The sequence below is a fragment of the Cetorhinus maximus genome, chromosome 20 (genome assembly GCF_964194155.1).
Source record: "Cetorhinus maximus chromosome 20, sCetMax3.hap1.1, whole genome shotgun sequence".
Classification (NCBI taxonomy): Eukaryota; Metazoa; Chordata; class Chondrichthyes; order Lamniformes; family Cetorhinidae; genus Cetorhinus; species Cetorhinus maximus.
In genome coordinates this window covers 71478905-71493445 of record NC_135898.1, presented here as the reverse complement: position 1 = coordinate 71493445, position 14541 = coordinate 71478905, and the positions used below count along the sequence as shown (strand labels likewise).

The 14541-nt window shown below is 42.8% G+C and overlaps 1 protein-coding gene across 1 annotated transcript in view; it reads right to left on the bottom strand.

Moving 5' to 3' along the window:
* Positions 1-14541, bottom strand: part of jakmip3 (Janus kinase and microtubule interacting protein 3) — a 315901-nt gene that overhangs the window by 16814 nt on the left and 284546 nt on the right. Inside the window, exons 17-20 of the mRNA XM_078564910.1 lie at positions 6444-6509; positions 4676-4744; positions 4507-4584; positions 400-603 (exon numbers count right to left, since the gene is read on the bottom strand). Coding sequence (XP_078421036.1) covers positions 400-603; positions 4507-4584; positions 4676-4744; positions 6444-6509 — 417 coding nt within the window. The remainder of the gene's footprint in view (positions 1-399; positions 604-4506; positions 4585-4675; positions 4745-6443; positions 6510-14541) is intronic.

The window sequence follows — 14541 nt, the reverse complement described above, 5'->3', positions numbered from 1 at the left end:
TATGATCAAACCATAGGGGAGAATGCCTTTTCAGGTATCTTCAACAAGAAACCTAAGCTAGGATTTATACATGTAGCTCAAGTGATTTGAGAGGAATTCTGCATATTCAGTACAGAGGATAAGCTGCAGTACGTTAAATTTTTCTGCCTCAACAATTCATAGAATTTTTCTGTGGCTTTTTCTGAAGGCATTGTAAAAATTATCAGCCTTAATCCTAGGGCAACCATTATGTCAGTCTCAATTGCTCAGGATGTTTTTTCTGTTCAGGGGTTGCTTCTGGTTATGAGATCTGCAGTTTATAGTTCCGAGTCAGAGTACACAGATATTTTTTTTAAATCATTTTGCCAGTCATTTCTGAATGAAGTGTCTTTGGATGGTGAGCAGCTAATAAATGTCTACCTGTTGTGCATGGTGAACAAGTTCCATTCTCTCCCGCAGTATCTGCGCATCACGTTCCCGGAGCTCACTCATGACCTGCCGTTTCCATTGCTCCACTGCCCCTTTCAGCTTCTCTTGTTCCTCTTCAGACAAAAGCTCAGTCATCTTTGCACCAGCTTCTTGCTGCAGAGCATCGTATAACATGGCTTCCAGCTCCAGAATCCGCTGTTGTAAAATGAACATGCACATTGCTCATACAGACCACTGTTACAAAACTGTTGCTTGCATCTTATGTTGGGATAGCTTAAATTTTTCAAAATCAAGTTTTACTTTTATAAAACTTAGCTCTGGAGCATGAAGGGTGACGTTTTTGAGACTAACATGTGATTAAACATATGCTAACAATTCCAGTGTGTTGAGTGGATGTTTTAGTTTAATGCCATACAGCTAAAATCAGGTTCTAGAGGTTAAAAAAAATGTAAGATTGCACAGTGCATTGTTTCATGTAATGTAGACATTTCAAAATGGGCCTGACATTGTAGAATTATTTGATCATTCATGATTTATTTTAGTATAAAATACAATAAACCTGTTACTGATAATTCAACTCATTTTGTCACTTGCTCTACAATTTTGTTTGAAAAAAACAGCTTCATTGTCTTAATAGCCTTTTTGCTTGTCTGCTACAAGTTTATAGTTGCCATGAAAATTACGAATATTACCATTACCATGAGCTCAACATGTGAAATGCTAGAAAAAGCTAGATCTAAAGGAACTTCAAGGTACCATACAAATGTCTGTTGTAATATATATATAGTAATATAGCTGCATTGTCAATTTATATTACCCGGGAGTGGAAGGAAAGATACTCTTCTGTTAGAGAAATGAGAAACTTTAAAGAGAGGCTATAGGCTGTAAGATAGTTTAGAAGATGAAAGGTCTGCATGGCTCAAGTTTGGGAGACTAAGAGGAGAAGCCCCAGGCTATGAGAAAGATGGGAAGCTAGAAAAGACTCCAATGCCAGAAAGCTTGACAAGATTAATTATTGGCTTCCTTTGCTCAGGCAAAATTGTCAATCTGTTCATTAAAAAAACCATCTGAAAATCAGTTGTCCTCTTCAACAATTGTGCCAACTCTATCACCCCTTTCTGTGTGGTGCTCTTGATGGGAAACAATATGAAGAGAGATTTGAGATACAAGAATTAGAACAGTAAAGGCTAAGAGGAGATTTGATAAAGGTTTATAGATAATTAAGATAATTAACATGGGTTTTGTTAGAGCGGGCAGTATCTTCCCAGTTCCACTTAGGTCCTCAGGTGGGACCAGCATCAAAAGTAGAAAATCTACACCCAGCTGGTTCCCTGACATATTCCCGCCTCAAACAATCTTCCCAAGGCAGGGTCAGACCGACACTGCCCGGCAACAGTGGGGGTGGTCAATAAGCGACAATGAAGTGCCCATTTAGGGGCGAATTGATCATGCCACTGGGATCTTCCTGATGGTAGATGGCTCCTCCCCTCACTGAGGTAAAGCCCAGCAGGTGCCTGGAGGGAACCTCCAGGTGGCAGTCCAGGGGTCTATCAATGCCTCCTTTATATTCCCTCATCCTGGAACCGCGGGGATCAGAGCAACATACTTGTGACTGCAGGCCATCTTGTGGAGGGGGGGGGGGGTCATCCTCCATAATGATGTCCTCACAGTTGTGGGAAAACTCAATTTTTTAAATCTCAGGAGCTTTGGAGGCGTCTCTATTTTGAGGGAACTTAATCTACCTGCATCGACGGTGTCCACCTCTTCCAGTGGGGCTTTCCAATCGTTCGTAGCCTGTGATTGACTCACCTGCCTGCACAGCTTGCTGGCTATCCCTAATTGGACAGCAAATGCTGAGGAGGTCTGTTAATTGGCTGCTTCTGGGAAGATTGCGCAAGGGATAGAACTCTGGTGCCATTGGGGTCAGGACATGGAAATAGTCCCAATGCCCAATAATCTTCTAAGTCTAGCAGTTCCAACACAACAAAGGCTATTTCTTCTGGTTAAGGAATAAGTGCAAACAGGCCATCAATTTAATATTGTCATCAAGAGAATGAGGAGAGTGTTTACGAAAAAAGTTTCTGCATGCCAGGGATTGTTGGACTACGGAATGTTTTGGCATTGGCAGTGTTTAGGGCAGAGACCATTGCATCTTTTTAAGGGAAAATTGGATAACTATTTCAAGCAAAGGGAGATACAGGTTTATGGGGAGAGATGGGGCAATAGGATTAGGTTCGATCGCCTGTAGCACATATCTAGATCTAGTAATATAGAAATACAAAGCTGACATCACTTTCACATACAGCACCAAGGTTTGCCTAGCCCTCCCTTGTGAGGTATGTGCGTGAAGACAGATTGGTTTACAGATAAGGCCTTAGTCTACAGATAAGGGTGGTTGGGTAAGGGTATGTGTGACATATTGCTTCAGTTATAAATGCAGAACTTTGTCAGCCCTCTTCAAATATTCCTCCAACACTATCAAGTAGGTGGCTATATTTTGTAGGACACATGTCTTAGAAATGTGGTTGTATCATTTAACACCACAGATGGAAAACAGGGAACAGCTGAATCATTTGAAAAAAAAAACAAGACATAATTGAAACCAGCAACAAAATAATGCTAGTCTCCTTAAAGACGGCTATTTTCAAAATAGTTGATATGATCTTACATGGGTGCTGAATGAGTTCAGCATATTCCTGATGCTGAATGCATGAAACAACATAAACAGTTACTTTAAAACTAATTATATAATTTTTAAAATTCTGATGACAGAAGTACATGAAGAATTCAATTGCACTTGGCCCATAAGATACATTCTGTTTGTAGAATGCTGGTCAGTGTTGTAGGGCTTAGTACATTTTTTTAGTTTGTCTATAATAATCATTCTGTAATATTCTTCTTAAGAAAATGTAATGGCAAGGCTAGACTGCAAAGAGTAACGGTTAGCTTCGCTGAATTTGTCAATGTTGGAATATATATGTGTGTGAAACTGCACGTAGCCCACTTTGGAAAGGGGAAATTATGCAGATGAACGAAGGCCCACATACTGACTCGATGCATTCATTGCAGGGGCTACAGGCTATAACATATTTTATGCTTGTAAAGGATAGTGCAGTTAAACTAACAGAACTAATTCTATGTGCACCAATATATTGAAGTCTGTTTGAGTTAATGCTTGCTTTATCATTAAATTGTTTTCAAGGCTATACTCTGTTAAAACCTTTGTATAAGAATGACGGGAGAGATAAGATGGAGACCTTAGCACCTATTGGCAGAAAGGCAGAATAAGATGAATGTGAAACTGCAGAATTGCAGAAGTTGCGCTATTAACAGAAATGTGTATTTTAGACCTTTGGTAAAACAGGAAGCACCTATAAGTGCCTACACGTTTAGGCATAGGAGGTCCATGGACTATCACCTCAACTTGATCCAATCATTTTGACCAAGACGAACTATAGCATAATATGGCATGGCAAGGGTCTCTTGATGGGGATAAAAGAAAGAAGCTTCAAGACATTGTTGGCACACACCTAGAGGAAGAAGACAGGCTACAGTCAACAGAACACAGGAAGAAAGGAAGAGAAGAAAAGGACAGGATAAGATTGCGCCACAGAAAGCTCAGAAGCAGGGACTGTCAGAGCCAAGTCTTGCTATGGTTAAGTATTAACTTTGTAATTCTTTGTGATACTTAATAAACTCTCTGACTTGATTGAAGACCTTGTAGGTCAGAATTTGTCAAGGACCCTGGGTAAGATGGTATAGGGTGCCCTCTGTTTCACACAGGTCATTATATTGTGGATCCCTCTCTCTCTCTCTCTCTCTCTGTCATATCTTACAGTATGCATTGAGTTAGAAAAGAGCCTGAGGACTGCTCACCCTATAGTCTGCTCACCCCACTCACCTGGTTGCCACCAGAACTACTGACACACCCCATCGGAGAGTCAGCCTCATTGTTTATTTGAGGGCACTTTTCTTATCCAGTTAACAGTTTGCAAGGTCTTCAGTGGGATTTCAGTGGACGTTCTTTTAATAAATCAAAATGTAAATATGTTAATACCTTTTCAATAGTGAAGATTTCCAGAAAATAAGGAAACTCACCTTATGAGCTTGATCCATGGCCTGTTTCCTGTAGTCTAGTTCTTCATCCAAGTAGCCCTTCTGTTTACTGAAAAGCTCCTGTGAACAGAAGGAGAAATAATTAAGGAGTTATGACATCTCTTGTATGGAGGCTTTAATATTACTGATATTGTTTGTGCTTGCTGCATACCTTTTCATTTTCAATGTCATTCATCTTTTGCTGTAGCGCTGATTCTGTCACCTCAATTTGCCGCAACCACTGGAAGTTGAATGAAAAATCAAACAGAATTTAACAAGCAGTGAGATTTATTTCTAAATATCTTTAAATATTTTCATACAGGATTCCTTTTGGGTTAGAACTTTGGTTCTTACCTGCCTTACCTGCATTAATCAAGGGTCAATATCATCAACTATTATTTTAAGCAATTAATTACAAGCTACATTTCCAGCTTGGAATGACTTCTGATTTAAATGTATATGTAACACAAAGCATAGCCACCTATGTTTCAACCTGACTGTTATAATTATGTCTAATTTTTTCCCTCTAGCAACATAAATAGATTCAAATCCAAGTGCTTAGGTCTTTGAGACCTAAGTGTGGTGTATGTACCCATAGGTGCCACTGTGCCGGGAGGGCACATTTGAAATTTGGAATTAATTGGGAAAAAAGAGAAAATTATATTATATTAAAATTAATTTTCTCCTTCAAGCAAATTCTTTCCTCCCTCCTATCTTTCTCATTCTCCCTGTATTTCTCTCACTTGCTTCTGATGTCCTGAGGTTAATTAGCCATTTTATTTTTGCCATTGTATGCTGTAACCAATTGGAAAATAGACAAAGATCTGATTTTTGCCAAGTTAGCACCCAAACAACTTTACAACTGAGTTTTGTACTGACACCATAAGTGTCTGGCAGTGTGCAGTTAATCGCATTAAAATTAGCTCCAATTATGTTATTTAGATAGTCACATAATTTCCCTGTGTTTTCATCAATGCAGGACTCAGTTATCTACCAGCCCAAACAAAATGGGCATAAAGGATATGTTGAAACGATAGTTTGTTTAAAAGCATGTATTACACTCAAATATATACTTGAAACGGAAGAAGAAGAGTCTTATTCTGTGCTGTAGATCCCATATGAGGTTTTACAGCATGTTCAGCTATTTCTGAACTTTTCCTCTGATTCTTTTTGTTTCTTTCCAGTTTCCACTTAGGAGATTTTGTCAGGTGTTCTGGCTGTGCCATTTTGCTGACACAATATTGGAACAACGGGTTTCCTCAAAGGGAATTTGCTTAAAGTTTTCTTGAAGAAAAAGAGGAGGAGCGCTGGGACGAAAAAGCCTAGTTCATTAGCCTGCACCTGAGGTAAACTATATTAACCCGTTGTATCTCTCATCTATGCTTACAGTCAGAGGCTCATCTACCTAGCAATAGCAGAAGTAGTTCAATCAGTAGACAGATGAAGTAACATCTTCTAACGTGTAACAGTCAAGTGCACCCTTTAGTCATCCTGCTCTTGAGGCTTCCAGAGATGCTTCCAGGGCTATCATGGGTTTGGAGTTAACTCACACTATGTAAATAAAGCTAACTCTGCAGAATCAGGCAAGGCCAGCACAAAATGGCCAGGTAAGTGTTAATTTCACAGTTTCATGGGAGGCCAGTCCAGTTGCCCGTATGGCTGCTGTTTATTGTCTGTAAATTTAGCTGCAGAGCACTAATTTTACCAGCTTGATTGCCATTTTTCAACAAAATAACCCACGCTTCAAATTCTTTTTAAAGCATCTTTCTAAATGTTAGCCTGATTTCTTTCAGCTAATTTTTTTTAACATAAACTCACTACACATGTTCATTATTGATGAATCTTTGTCCTGTTCAAAGTGTTTAACTCTTTGATGTCCAGAAAGATTATTACCAGTTTGTTTCAGATAATTATGTACAATAAAAAAATAAAATTGTTACCTTTTCTGCCAACGTCAAAACTGTTCGGGCCTGAATCACAACCACTTGTTCCTCATTGGTCAAATTCTAATTAACAAGTAAGTAAATAAGGAACAAATTAAAAATAAAATATTTCTGTATTTTCTTCACCCCCTAAACAGTTCATGCTTCTTTCCTCCCTCCAAGCCAGCCATCTCTTTTGTGTCTCCTAAAGGCAGTGAGTCATGCAGCCAAACAGACCATAAACACAGCTTGATCTGGGACAAGTACATGCACACCACCATTATACTCAGCAGCTGCATTCCAGCATCCACTGACATTATTGCGGATGGTGTGGAAAGTCCAGCAGAAATGGATGAGGTGGATCCATAGCTCTGTGCAAAATGTAGATGATTAATATGTCTGGTTTCAATCAATGCAAATATAACAGAAGTACTTGTCACTTGTAATGGGATGCAAAATTTAACTTCTGTCTGCATGTCCAGTTGCTCCTTATTTAAATCAAAGGTGGTCAGAGCAAAGTTTTTGCATTAATTCGGAAGAAAATGTATTTGTTTTGAATAAAATATTGTCTGTAAGTAATTAAAGTCAGGTGATCTTGATAATGTAAGGAGATTGTATAGCTCTACTAGTATTTCCAGGCAACTGCTGACTGAGGGCAGAAGTGGGAGCGATTAAAGAACTGTGCCGTCACTTGCACCTATGCCTCATTCCTGTCAACAAGATAGCACCCTAAATCTCTTATTGTAGAATTTGGTTACTTGCAGGGGATAAATTTCCTCTGCAATGACCCCTCAGTATATCTATTTTCAGAGTGCAAAGCAGTGGAAAAATGGACTGAGGCCCATTACACCAGGCATTGCACTGGTATAATATGCTAGGCATTGCACTGGTGCAATACCATTGCACTGGTATTTTTGGTCCCATTTTTGGCTGGTCTCAATTCCTTACATCTCAAAGAGGAACAAAAAAATACATTTTGACAGTTTTCAGTATATTCAACAAAGGGACTTTTATATATTCAGCGATCAGATAGATAAGGAATACTATTATTCCACTGCGGTGACATTTTTGGGGGTTTTGCTCCAGATATTTTCCCTGGTGCAGCACCTTAGATCAATATGTGAGTAATTAGTATCGAGCACATGGATCAAATTCGTGTAACTGTATTTGACCTATTGTGTTCTTGTATGCGCTTAGTCAACATTAGAAGGCAGTAGAGTTCAACTCTATAAGGTGTTACAAATACAAAGTTTATAAGATTGTTATGCTTTGGTACTGTTGCTTTATTTTCCATTAAAATGGAGGAATGAATAGGGAAGTCATGTGACCTGCTCTGACTTCTGCTGACAACAAGCTGGGTGGCTTATTTGCTATGAGGACAAGAGAGGCCTATGTCAAGAGGTTTGCCGAGAAGGTGCAGGACGTTCACAACAGAAAACAATGGAAAGAGCATCTGTGCTGATTATGGGTAGACTGTTAGTCTCCAAATCTCACAGGGAGGTGGTAGGAATGCCAGGTTTTATAAATGGTTATACATTAGTCTATTTATTTTTAAGCCAGAATGGATTTGAGGGTCTAGAGGATAGCTAATTAGTATTTCTACTCGGATACAAGGCTATTGTGATTCATGTTGCCATGGAGATGTGCTTTGAGAAGGGAGTAGTCCAAAGGAAGCCATTGTAGGGTCGGATTGCAGGTTTTCTTAAGATATTCCTGAAGCTCACAGACACAGTCAGTCTGCAAGAATCTGAAAGAGAGAGGTAGAGCAGAGAGATAGAGGCAGCCAGTCTCTATTGATCACCACGCAGAATGCAGGTGGAAGCTTCCACTCGGATTGAAGAGACCAGGTTCGTGAGCATTTAAATGAGGCTCGCGTTAGCTAGAGGGAGAAATTTCCACGGAAACTCTCACAATGGAAGTCAGTTCAGGGATTAGAAGTTACGGGATGGAAAGGGAAAAAGAAAGTAGCCACTGGGAGCTGAGAATACCTTTGAGATGGTTCCAGGTGAAGGATACATCCACTTCAGGGGCAAAGTAAAGTATAACTATGGAGGGAGATTTTTGGTCAGTTCAAAAAGTAAAAGTGGTTTCTTTTGTATAGTTTAGAGTATAAGTTGCCTACTGAATAATGTTTAGACATATTGCTTTTAGTTCGTTTATTACAGTGAAAGTCTTAAAGCTCGAAATCTTGTCATGTGACCCTTCCAGTTAGTCACTGGAAATTCAGATATCTTTTTAAAAGTCATCAGTCACTCCAAGGATCATAACAAAGACTATGGCAGGGGTTTTCCAGCCCCTTCATAGCAGGATTACCACAGGAGATTCAGTGGCCCAGCCGAAAGTCCATTGACTTTCGGCAGGACCAAATAATCCCGGTGGTGGGAGGGGCCAGAAAATTGTGCCCAATGGCTCAGATCACAAAGTCAACCATAATTATTAAGGATGAACTGGATGATTGAGCAATAGTAATAACGCAATATAGATTCACAGCAGTAGAGATAGAGGCCCCTTTGCTCACTGCAGCAGAATTTCCAAGTGGACAATTGCAGGTGAGGAGTTCCTGTTGTGGTCCAGGTTTCTCGGAACACTCTGGAGCTTAGACTCCATGGCATGTTTTTTTTCCCATCAGGATTCCAGCATGAAGCCAACCTGATTGACAGACTTGACTCCCTGTCAGGTGGGGAACTCCGCAGCAGAAGCCACAGCCAAGGACAAGGTAGGTTTCATGCTGCTGGAGTAGAGAGCATGAGGGGGTGAGCTGGGTACAGTATAAATTGGATGGTCTGGTGATGATTGTAAGATGTTGGAGACAGATTGGAGCAGAGACATGGGCCTGAATATTCCTGTCGGCGATTTGGGGGTGGGGCCCACTCGCCGACAGAAAAATGACGCGGGATGACGTCGGGAGTAACTTTTAAATTTTTAGGAAGGCGGGTGGACTGCGAAATCAGCTGTCCGCCTGCCGACTTATCAAAGGCCCAGTGGGCTCCTGATAAAGCATGAAACCTCATCCACTGGCGGGATGAGATTTCATGTCCGTTTTTAAAAAGTCTAATAAAGTTTATGTCCTTTTTATTAACATGTCCCATCTCGGGTGACATTGTCACATGAGGGGGACATGTTAATAATTTTTAAATTTTTCTATTTTTTGACTTTTCTTACCTGTCAGCGCTCTCCCTGAGACAGGACTTTGCCTCAGGGAGCAGTGCGCTCTTTCGCGTGTGAAAGAGCGCACTTTGACAGCTGTGGATTCCCTAACCCCCCGCATAGGAAGCGCATAGCGCTTCCCATCGGGCAGGCCTTAATTTGCCCGCCCACTCAAAATGGCGGCGGGCCCTGTTTCGGTGGCGGGGGTCGGTTGTCCGCCCGCCACTGAGCAAAATTCTGCCCATGGGTGCAGATCAGTGGCATTGTGGGAGGGTGGGTTCTGATCATGGGGAGGGAAACTGGTAGATGGGGAGGAAGCACCCATCATGTACAAGCACTACTAGAAAAACATTTAACTCTTCCATGCAATGGACCTTGCTTTCCGTTAGCTATTGGATTTCCCAAGACAAGTGGTAACTTTAAAATGGGGCTGAAGTATGGGGCATGCAGCTTCTTTCTGTAAGCAAGTTGCTTGTATAATAATTGTGCTTAATTGTATACAGCTGTTGAGCATGAACTGGGGATTCATTTGTGCTCCTATAAATAGAAACAGACTGAAACTGTGGTTGTTGGGTTAGGAGGTATATGTTTGCAATGTGCAGCTCTGTAAATAAAAGTTTATAAAAATGTGTAGATATTGGCTCCTGTTCTATCCTTCACCACCAAGCTTTCTGGATTGTAACACCACCTTCAAGGGGTGGGTTGGCTGCCCTTCTTCCCACAATCTGACCTCTGTTAAAACCAGAAGTGGGTGGTTCAAGAGGGGCTGGGTTCAGGTTTGAGGTTTAAAAAATATTTACAACCTATCCAACCCAAGCCCACCTGTTTTGGGGTTAATATTTATTTCAATAGCAAATTGGTAGCAAGCTCAGATTGCTGATGAGGAGCCTTGTGTGCCAAAAGCTCATATGGAGAAACTGGTGATGTACTATTATTGATTTTCCATCTGTTAAAATGAGCCATCCGTAAGTTCCTAATATATACACTTACCGGCAGCGTAGACTGAGGAAACAAAGCGCTATGTATATATAGGTGCTGAGAAGGAGCTGTATAGGCCAATATTTAGATATCCCCAGGTATGGGAAATGGTTTAAATAGTTACACTGTGGTGAATTATAGGCCAATTGTTGAGGTTGTTTTCTGTAGATCCACAGTTCCTTATAAATACCAACTCATGCCTTTTAGAGAAGGCCACTAAACTTTGCAATGTCTGAATTGTGATGGATGCATGTTGGATACAATACTTTTTATTTATGTAGATAGATTATAAGGGAACAAAATATGATAGCTCCCAGAAACAGGTATGGGAATGGCAATGAACAATTAACCCGTGTCCATTCCTTACAGTGCAGACAACACACAAACTTTGGGTTGCCTATGCATTGAATGATAGTAGCATGTAACCCAGCGGCAAACAAGCTGATGAATGGTTGTGTACCTCAGCAATGGGCCCAAGTTGGTGCGAGGCTAGCACCACTTAAAGATTGCCTGCACCCCTTAAAAGGGGCATGCATTCTGGTTGGAACAGGTGCTGGAAATAGCTGGGAAAGAGAGTCTGACCTGCAAGAAGAGTGACTATGGTGCAATAGGAGAGAGAGAGTGCTCCAAGATTCTTATAAGTTGCATTCAAGGCCTTGATGCAGGAGGTAGAAAAGTGGGGAGATGTCCTATTTTCACAGGGGGCCAGGCAGACATTGGGACCAGAAAGCCTTTGTGGTTAGTGCCAGCATTGTAGTCCTGAGGAATTGGATGAATTGCTGCAAGAAGTTCAATTACCTTACCTGATTGGTAAAACTCATTCCATATCCTATCAACTGAATCACTAGCCTTGCACACTGCTCAATATACTACATGACCTTCACTCACCTACTAACAGTCTCTATCAATTATGACTCATATTTAACATTCATAGCTTCACCTCACCTTCACACACACAGCGTTGCTGCAAGCTTCACATCCACATCTCGCAGTTTGCACACACAGTTAGCTATTTAAGCCAAATCACCCAAACAGATTCCGCCACGCTCACTGACACATTTCTTTCTGTCTTGCAGTACAAAGTGGTGCATAACCAGAGGCAGCAGCACCTTAAAAACATACCATCTTTGGAGTAGCATAACTAAGGCTGTGGCTAGTGGCAGGGCTGAAAACATAGAAGATGGCAGTATGCTCATACTGAATCCGCCTTCTCAGATCCCACTTGCCCCTCCTCCACAATTTTTCCTGATTTACAAGTTGCAGATGACGTAAGCATGCAGCTCTTGCTTTTCCCCCACTTCCCCTCACAAATCTATCCTTATGCCTTTCTCCTTTCAAATACCCAAGAATGCAACCTGACCAGGCAGTGGTGGAACAGCAAGAGGTGGAAGAGCAGGAAGACAGTGATGAAGAAGAAACACCATCACTTGCTCTCACACTCACAGCCACCAGCTCAGAAACTGACACTGTGCTTACTACAGAGGATAAATTAGAGCTGGGATCTGCGTGGGTTGAGACACCAGGCATGAGTAGCCTGCAGCCAGAGCAGGGCATAAGGATAGTGCAGGTGTCAGCTTGCTGAAGGGTGAGGTCTAACCTGAGTTCTGATGCAGAGGACTCAGATGAACACTTTGATGGGGTGGCCTACAGAAGAAGGCTGATGGATGTGCACAATGAAATGCAAGGTACATTGGCAGGCCTGGCAGAAAATCAGCAGCCAACGTCAAGAAGACTCTGGCACTAATTGGCACAGGGCTTTGCACAGAGCTTGTATTCCATTCTCTCTATTGTGGAAGTGATGGCCGTGAGAACATGTGCAAACCCATTCAGAATACAGTGTCTGGCAGCACAAGCAGAAGCAACCCAAAATTTGGGTGCTACAGTGGAAGCTCAAATTGCGGTCATGCAAATTTAGCTTGCCACACAGGTGCCATCATAGCTGCAGATACCAGTTTTCAAAGATCCTTGTAGGGTGTCACAGCAGTCCAGCAATCTGCCCTCCAACAGATTACTAGGATTTCTGAGGTCCACCCATCATCCCCACTCCCCCCACCCCGCCCTTGGGAGTGGCAGTGGCACCATGAGGCATGAATCTTCTGTCCACTCTCAGGATTAAAGTATCATCATCCCACTACAGCCACTGTGTCCTTGGTGTTGCCTGTTAGCCACTTAGCCCAAACTGCTACCATCCAGGCTGAGATGGTGCAGTCCAAAGCTAGGTCGTCTTGGGCCAAAGCGACTTGAGATTGTCCTCCCAAGGCCATCCGCAGTCTCCCAGTAGCCTTCCATGAGGCATCCTGCACCCAACCAAAGGAACACAAAAGACAAGCACTAAGGAATGAGAAAAGGTGATCAGTTGACTTTGTATGGAATATTGCATGCTTTGATTTATAATGCTAGTTTGGATTGTTTGTTTTATGCTTGCTTTTATTTTAATATTGAAGACACTGAAGAGTGCAACAGGATACTGTGATGGCCAGTAACAGTGGGAAAGGTGTGGTACTGATGGTGTAGGGGGAATAGGAATTAAGTTCAATCACAGACAAACTGGCTAGAAAAGAAATGTGTTGATTGCCTCCCCTTCCTCGTCCTCAGCTGTCTTGTATACCTTGTGGCAAGGTTTGTGCCTTCATGATGATGAGATTGTAATGCATGCAGCAGACCACAATGATCCCGGACACGCATTGTGCTGAGTACTGTGGTCTGCTTAACCACCTTTTGTGTGACAGCATGGCTTTGAGCACATCCATGTTGCTTGTGCATAGGTTGATGCTGGAGTCATGAGTCAATGGATAGTCTTTGTCGTCCAATAGCCACCTCTAGTTTACTCAACTGTTGATGGTACAAAGGACTGCCACAGAATACACGCATCTCAACTGCTGCCAGAATGCCAAGCATTGACCTCCATGATGTGCACACCAACTGGTATTGAAGCACTGGAGTTCCTTCTGGTTATGGTACATCTCAGCATTGACACGCATTGCCAAAAAAGTGGTGTCTGCCCTATCAATGGCACCCTGCACCATGAGGCAGCCTGCAGTTCTTGTGAAGTTCACTCAGCCTGGCAAGAGAAAATTGAATGTATTCAGCTCTTTCTGCATACAGAACCTGCGACCTCCATTATGGTGAACTGGGAGATATTGCATATATTGCCTACTCCCACGTGACTGAAATTCGTGGCCACCAGCACTTGCACAGACAGTGGTAATGTTGTCACTTCTCTGAGGCTGCAGTTCAGGTTGCAACAGGTGGCAAATTTCAGTGAGCACCTCCTTGGTGAAGTGGAGGCATTTGGCACATAGGGTGAAATCCTGTGGAGGTGACGGGGGCCACCAGCAGGAAAGCCAGCACGACACCCAACCTGCCTCTTTTCCAGAAGGCCCGCTGCAGTTGCAGGCCTTACCCCGGGATCAAGGATCCTGGGGGCAGAAGTCCCTCTCGCAGAGAGCTGCTAGCCGACCAGGGACCAGCAGCTCTTCCATGCTCAGCAGCATCATTGGGTCGGCAGCAAGGGCAGGCATGTGGATTTCAGCAGCCACCTACCTCCTTCCCGATGCCGGGTCCCTCGATCAGGCACTGAGTACCTTTGACAAGGGACGCCCCCCGCAACTCACCACACTGGGTCACGCCCCCTGCAACCCTCACACTGGGTCATGCCTCCCGCAACCCCCCCCACACTGGGAGCCCACAAGCAGGCACACTAGGGTTTGCTTGTCGTGCTCCCCATATGGCAATCTCGCTGGCCGCCACCATGGCCCACTTAAGGACCTCAATTGATGGTGGGCCATCCACAGGCCTCCCCACCAAAGGCTTAATTGGGGTGGAGGTGGGAAGGCCTCCCGCCTGATTAAATGCTTCCTCCACCCATCACCACCAAACTCCCCACAAGAGGGGAGGGCACAAGATTCCATCCACTGGTGTTGAGATAGGGCAATCAGTCCCTGAAGACCATAGGCCTTCTTCCCCTCCTCCTTTGCCCTTTTCAGCAGCT